This window comes from Oryzias latipes, chromosome 7 (assembly GCF_002234675.1).
Source record: "Oryzias latipes chromosome 7, ASM223467v1".
Lineage (NCBI taxonomy): Eukaryota > Metazoa > Chordata > Actinopteri > Beloniformes > Adrianichthyidae > Oryzias > Oryzias latipes.
In genome coordinates, this window is record NC_019865.2 from 2,159,000 (window position 1) to 2,166,668 (window position 7,669).

General features: G+C 42.6%; 1 protein-coding gene across 3 annotated transcripts in view; it reads left to right on the forward strand.

The window, feature by feature from the left end:
• vdralpha (vitamin D receptor alpha) overlaps positions 1-7,419 on the forward strand; it is a 65,772-nt gene extending 58,353 nt beyond the window's left edge. For 2 of the 3 annotated variants that reach the window (XM_023956222.1, NM_001128516.1), the window contains one exon: positions 860-1,113. In XM_023956222.1, the coding sequence (XP_023811990.1) occupies positions 860-1,113 (254 nt within the window). Of the gene's footprint in view, positions 1-859 lie in introns of all 3 variants that reach the window. The other variant, XM_023956221.1, reaches the window with a different exon arrangement.
• Positions 7,420-7,669: the final 250 nt, after the last annotated feature.

Genomic DNA, 7,669 nt, shown 5'->3' on the forward strand with positions numbered 1-7,669 from the left:
GTTATAGCTGCAGGTAAATCGCGGTGCCGTCATTCTTATCAAAATGTCTTTAATAGAATCAGTTAAACACAAAGAAATAAGTATTTTATGATCTTTCATATTCTTAACTACTCAGTGTTTTATCAGGACCTGTTTGGATGAACAAAGAGCTGATTTCCTGGAGATGGTTAATGTTTTTAGATCAGTGAATGAGGGCAATTTCTCCACGGCACACTTGACCATCTCCCACGGCACACTAGTGTGCCGCGGCACACTGGTTGAAAAACACTGATCTAGACCCACTAGACAGTGCGCTGAACCTTTTTTCTTCAATGATTTGTGATCTTCACTGGTGTCCATGGATTACATGAAATCTTTCCACCTTTATCCACCTTTGTCATGGTAGGGAGAACACCTCAATGGAAGGGGGGGTCATCTAAGATAGCACAAGGGTTAAAAATACTCGACAGAATTATCGGACCAGATGCTGGTTTTTGATGATTTGCTTCAAAAATAGTTACTTTTTGAGTTTTTAATGATTTCAAAAAAAGTTTTAAGAATGAAAATTTCTCTGAATCATTTGGTTTTTTGCGTCAACATGCAAGCGCCGAGCTGTTTTTCTCAGCTCGAGAAATTAAGTTAATTGCATAAACAGTCAAAGATGATAGTTTGAAGAGTGCATGTTTATACGTCCGGTGTTAAACAGGAAGTGAAACAAGGCAGCAGGCTGATTATTCCAAACTCCTGCCTTTGTTAGAAGTCTGTAAATTAAAAAAAAACAAAAAAAAGAACAGAGACCTTTTGACCTGTGTTGTCTCGTTTTTCATCCAATCACCTCAACTTCAACCGTCTCTGAATTCTCTCCCTCATCTAATCGCAGACCGCCCGGGTGTCCAGGACCACGCCCGCATCGAGCAGCTCCAGGACCGCCTGTCTGAGGCTCTGCAGGCCTACATCCGGGTCAACCACCCAGGCGGACGCCTCCTCTACGCCAAGATGATCCAGAAGCTGGCGGACCTGCGCAGCCTGAACGAGGAGCACTCCAAGCAGTACCGCTCGCTGTCCTTCCAGCCGGAGCACAGCATGCAGCTCACCCCGCTGGTGCTGGAGGTGTTCGGCAGCGAGGTGTCATAGCAGCAGAGGAGGTGTGTGGGCTTGCTTACGACACCGTCACACACAGGATAATTCACCAACTCGCGCTGCCTTTTCCTCAAGAGAACTGCAGTCCTCACGAAGCCTTGGACCCGTGGGAGAACTGCCTGGGTCGCACATGCTTTTTCAGTTTTCAGATCCCCCTTTTTGTACCTCAAGAAGCCCATCTCAACCGCAGCCACAACTGGACCTCCGGATCATCTAATGAGACCTCATTTATGCTTTTGGCTCCTGCAGCTCTAGGATCACCAAATGTTCTTCTAACCTCTGAAAACCTGAGACTGCATTCAATGTACAGTTTACAGACTGGGCGACGCCGCCGCCATCCCCTCCGTCATCACCCGGGAAACTACGTCTGCCACGGACACGTTGGCGGATCTCGTGCTTCTCTCATTTACCCTCATGACATTTCTCCATGGTAACGGCTAGGCGAGGACAGAAAAAAAATGCACATATTTACATCTATTAGCCAGTAAGAACTTAGATTACTAGAGGCGTTCGCTGGTTTAGAGTATGTTAACAGCAAAGGCATCCAAATATATGAAACAGCAGAGGACATGGGCAACCTCCAATAAATGCATAGAAATGCTTTGTTTATAGGTCTTAAATATTCTAACAGAGTTATGCTTCTGCCCTTTCAATCTATATCTATACATACATTTATCTATAAAACGATGTGCAAGAAGTTGGAATCCTGCAAAACCCAGATAGATGTCAGAAGCGGAGATGTTGTCAGGAAATGTGCAATTTGAAGCAGCATGGAACGGAGGTGGGAATCATGGGAAAAAAAACAAAAAAAAGGGGGGGGGTACCGTTGGATGTCTCTTTGTCACAGAGGGAATGCGAGAAAACAAGAATGTATGGAAAATTTTACATAGTTGGCAGTTCTTGTTAAAAAAAACCGCTGGTGTTTTTATGGTACAAGTCAAATGTTTTGACATGCCAACGCAAGCAAAGTGAACGGATGAATGGGTGTGTGGCGTGATGGTGTGGCGGCCGGGCCTGGTGGCGCCCAGGTCCGACCGTGCCACGAGGAGCAAATATACTTCAGAGAGTTTGGAATCATGTAAAGGATCTTGAGAGCCCCCCCCTCAGTTTTGTTTGTGTCTTTGTAAGGGACACGCAGAGCGGCGGGTGGGGGCTCCTTCTATTTTTGATATCTGTGTACAGTGTGCTCGACTTTTGATGGACCACAAGGGGGTGTGCGTTCAGGCTCTGACTGAGGGTGCAGTGCAAACAAAGTGCTCGCCTGCCGGCCCCCTCACTTTGTGGAGTCTGCGGACGGACAAACAAAAATCTCATGCGTTGAGGATCCGGAGTGAATGGTTTTGCCGGATGGATTGCTGCTAAGACAGAGCTAGACCCAGCTGTCGCCTCAGGGAAAGTTTGTCTAACGGTTTTGTGTACTTGGTTTTTACAGTGTGTGTGGCGTACGCTTACAATCAGGAGACACAGATTATTACTTTTTTTTATTTTATTTTATTGTAAGCTCTAGGCATCACTGTGATCATACTGAATAACAGCATAAGGAAGCTAAAGACGAAACATTTATAAACAATTATCACAAGACTTTTAATTTGTTAACATTTTTAATGAAGACATTTTAGGTACAGACTCTATTTTTTTTTTATGTTACCCCCTTTTTACAAAATGATTTCAGCCAAATTAATGTAGTTTAATTACCGAAGGAACAGTTTTTATTTTTATATTTAACAGGACGTTTTGATGCTAAGAATTGTCATCACCGGTTTTTCTATGACTTCAACACCAGCCGCATAAGCAAGGTTTTTATCACTACTTTATCACTACATATCACGTTTCTGTTGACACGGCGCACGCCCGTCCTTCATGCAGGCCTGGATCACCCCCTTGTGGAGGAACTGTGTAAATACCACTCACTAAATCTGTACATAGAATGAAATAATAATAATAACATAGGTAAAATATGACAAGAAGCTAAGCTGTTGTTGAAATGATGTTTGGAGGCTCTATGCAAGTAGAGAGAAACTCTTACACTGAGAATGGACGCAGGCACCGTCTGAGGAATTTACTGAGCTGCTCCAGGAAGCACTGATCGAGTCTGCCAGGGTCGGAGAAATCTGTGGCTGTGACTGAAGCTCAGCCTAATGTGCGATCCATCTGAGGGGGGGTGTAGGGGCAGTCGTGTTACCACGGGGGCAGCTTTTATGTTGGTACCTGACAGCTCAGTAAGTTCTGACTATTAAGCTTCCTGTCTGTTCATTCCATTTAGTGGATATTTTGTCCTTTTTTCTCCTATTTCAATCGATAAGCTTTCTAGAAATCCACCGTATATACAGAAGATTTTTAGTTTTGATCGGCATCTGACTTCCTGTCTGTCTTGGTTGTTGATTTGAATGTCCGTCAGGGTTTCCTTGTTAGCTAGCGCTTCGCTTTCTTTGTCCAAACAGTTTGAAGAAGCAACGCTGAGCGCCATGGACCTCTGGAGCCTTCTGCAAGTGCATGTAAAGAAGCTTCCTGTTCTGTGTTTCCTTGGATTTTAACTGACAAAACGTCACTTTTCTTTTTCTTTTTTTTTATGAAGATAGGATGCCCATTTGTTTTTTTTGTTTTTTTTATATATTTTTTCCTTCAGCTGAAACCACCAGGAAAAAGGACACAATCAGATACATCCATCATTTCTTTCCAGAGCTAAGGACAGACTGAACGTTTGATCGTTCAATGACACTGCCTCAACGGACAGACAGGATTCAAGCTGTTGGCGAACCTTTGCTTTGGCGCGCCTCTTCATCCGACAAGCAGCCGTTCAACCGCCGTCTCCCATCAGCAGGATTCTTGCTTTAAAGCTTTAAGTGGGCAGCCAGCTGTGGGGTGCACCGAGGCCCGATGGTGGCGTGGAGAGTGAAGCGGCGCCTGTTCGCAGGCAGGAGGCGCTGTGACTGGACCTACAAGACTGTAAAGCTGTACAGAGATCACAGGAGCTGAACGTGTTTTCAAAGTAAGCTGTCGTGAAGTGCTGATGGGGCAGAGTGAGCAGAGACGGACTCTTCAGACCCAAAGTGTGGAACTCTTTTTCCTGTGCCTCGCTTTGAGGAATCCACGTCCTGTGACAGTTTGTTGGTGTTCATCCACATTTACACGATTTGCTTCAGAGGGAATGCAGGACGGGGCTCCGTGGAGAGTCTGCTCGGCGCTGAGGGTTCATGGGAGTCGCTCATCAGTCGTTTACCTCTGCTGCTTCAAAAGTCTTAATCCAGGGATGCATTTTTTTCATCATCAATGTCACATTTGATGTGTTTCATCAATCAGGCTTTCGGTTTGTCATGGCTGCAAACTGCAGCTCCTCCGCTCGTGACCCCGAGAAGCGCCGAGTTCTCTCCTCGCCGTCCTGTCAACCCAGGTCAGACGCTCCACCTCAGTAGCCTTACTTGTAAAGACCTCACTCAGCTAAAAACATCTACCAGATACCTCAATAACTAGCAGGAGGACTTCTCTCAGTAGCCTTCGAAGGGAACCAAACATCAGTACACAAACGACAGACGTACAACCACGCAGTTTTCTTCATGCCTCATCCGGTTTCCAGTAGAGTTCTGTTGTCGGTCGGTAAACCAGCGGATCCCAATGTTTCTTAGCTGTCCTGCTTTTCTCCGCCGCTCCTCGTCTTCTCCTCCGTCTGTCTCTTCAGCAGAAATGTGCCGCTGTGCGTCGGTACTCCGATTAACAAAAGTACTACCTCCTCTCTGCACATACAAGTATATACTTCTATTTTTGTTACCGTTGTTTTTGCAGCGCAAAGTGTTTAACATAAAAAAACATCTATTTTAGTGAAATATCAAGCTCAGATTTTTATTTTAACTCTAGATTATCTTTTGAGCATAGAAACTATTTTTTTTTGTTTATTTGCTTTTGAATGCTGGATGATGGTTACCTCAAATCTCAACCTAAACCTTCAAACACAGAAGGCGAAAACAGCTGCAGTTATTTTTGCCCCCAAAATAAAGACTTTCAGCCTGAAAGGAATTAAAATATTTTCAACTTCCAGCATAAAAATGAAGATTGTAACAGATCAGATTTAAAGGTTTTAGTATTCTATGGTCGTTTGTGATGCTCAAAAGTTAAAACCTCATCTTTGAAGCATTTTTGACTTTATTGAAAAAAGAAATCTTTTTATTAAAATGTAAACACTAATTATCAGAGATTTTCCTCATTAGTGAGCTAACTTATTGTCCCAGTTGGAATGTGATCTGGACTTTTTATTAGGTTTAACATCAGGTTTTTTTTCCTTTTGCTTTTGCCCCTCTGGCTCTGTAAGGATTTACCCAAACAGCCCCTGAACTGCCCCACGCCTTGTTCAGACTTCAAATATTGCCTCCCAACCTTCCAGGACTCCTTGTGTTGGAGATCCGTCATGTGTTCATCATTTCATCTCCGTTGGAAGAATCTGAATCTGCTTAAAGCTCAAATGTGATCAATAAGAAAAACCTGTTGCAGCTGCTTGAAACCTCCCAAATGGCTGATAATGACGCCCTTTTTGGGGGTCTTTCTCTCCACATCAGAAAAAAAAAAAAAAAACCTAACAGGCTTGTTAGTCCTTTTTGCACAGTATCAGGATTTTAACTGATTCCACCTTAGTAAAAAAAGAAAAAAGGGAGATGAAACTTGTAAAATTCTGTCCCCAATACTTAAATTACTGATCATTTTTCCTGGAAACAAAGGAAGTTTGAAGGTTTCTGACTGTCGGTCACCTTCGTCGGCCGTCTTTCTGGATTTCTGTGTGGATTCTTCTAACCAACGCTCTCCCCTGTCTGTGTCACAAGGGTCTAAAACATTGGGATCCAACTTTAGCTTCCGTACTTGTGTGTGTTTGGTGTTTTGTTGGCTTCACATGCAGGCATGTCTCTCACCACTCTGCCTTCTTTTGTTCCCAACCGACTGGTTCTGAATCTCTGCTTCGTCATTTTGCTTTCTGTTCACTTTTCAGACGCCAGGCCGTCAAAACGATATGCTGTGAATGACACACCAGGCCTTTCAGTAGTCACTTTTGTACGAAACCACCTTAAGAGAGATCATGTTTTGTTTGTTGAAAAATGAAAAAAAAAAAAAAAGTTTGAGCGTTTTCCTTCAAGGCAGGTCTCTTTAGCTCTTGATTGCGTTTTTCTGCTACCTCTCTAAATGTGCGCTTTCTCTAACACGCATGCACTTAAACTGCTTTCACAGGTGAGCCCTTAGTGACACACCTGCAGGAAAAGAAATCCCAGAACAGTCTTTCAGACAGACACACGGGTGCACCTCTTCTCTCACCAGCAGTTTGTTTTTTCTTTCTTTTTGCCAATGATGCACTTGTGATTATGTCTCTTGGATGCTCTGCAAAAAAAAACCTAAAAAAATAGTCTAACAAAGATGTGTCGCCTTTGTACGTCCTCCTCTTAAACCTCTAATCTCGGAGACAGACCTGATCTCAGACAGGTGATCTGAAATAAATGGACATTTGTCTGGTTTGTACAGTTAGAAAAAGTTTGGTGTCTGTTTAAAAAAGAAACATATAAATGCACATAGCTGCTCAGATCAGGTGTTACCTTGGTGTGCCTGGAACCCACAGCCTTATTTTGGGACTATATCAGGGGTTTTAAAGAGAATACAAGGCGTTTCACTCGTTTTCTGTTCACATCCGCTCTTAGGTTTCTTCCTTTTTAACTATCCAACAGTTGGTTTTCCTGCGTAAGAGCGCGCGTCCTCACAGGGACGTGCCGTCCGTGTTGAAGTTTTATTTATTCTCCTTTTTTTTTAAAGTGAAGTTCTTTAAAATAAATAAATAGATCTTATGAATCCCTTTGAGTTGTAGTGTTGCGGCAAAGTGTAATTATTATTTAATTGGACCTAATTTAAGTTTGTATTTTGTTTTTCTAAGTAAAAGTCCTATACACTGACCTTTTTCACGTCGTTCAGTCGAGCGAAACGGATCCGAAAGAGAAGCAAAAGGTTTGAATCCGATTAGTTTAAACAAGAGTCCCAGGATAAGAATCCTTCACACACACACACACACGCGTGCACTGCTCCGTGCGGTGCACACACCAGACTGTCGTGCTCTTTTGCAGAAATTTGTTTACTTCATCAAGCAGTTGTTTGTACCTTAACCATGTCTCTGTGGTCAAAAAGAAAGACACCTGTTTCATTTTTGATTTTTTTTTTCTCTCTTGTGTAATTTTATTCCTTTGAAAATGATTCTTTTTGATTATCTGTATTACATGTAAAATACTGATAATATTTTGGAGAATCACAAATAAAACAGCTGTATATAATAATGCAAAACTTGGGAATCTGTGCTTTTTGTGCCAGGAAGACGCAAAAGAAGAGAGAAATGGAGGAAAAAGCAGCTTATAGGCAAATTCAACCACTTTCTGATGCTATTTTTAAAAAAAGGGTAAAAAATCTTATTTTTTTAAGGATAATTTACCTTTTAAGTACCGTATTTTCCGGACCATAAGTCGCTCCGGAGTATAAGTCGCACCAGCCCAAAAATGCATTATAAAGTAGAAAAAACACAGATAAGTCGCACTGG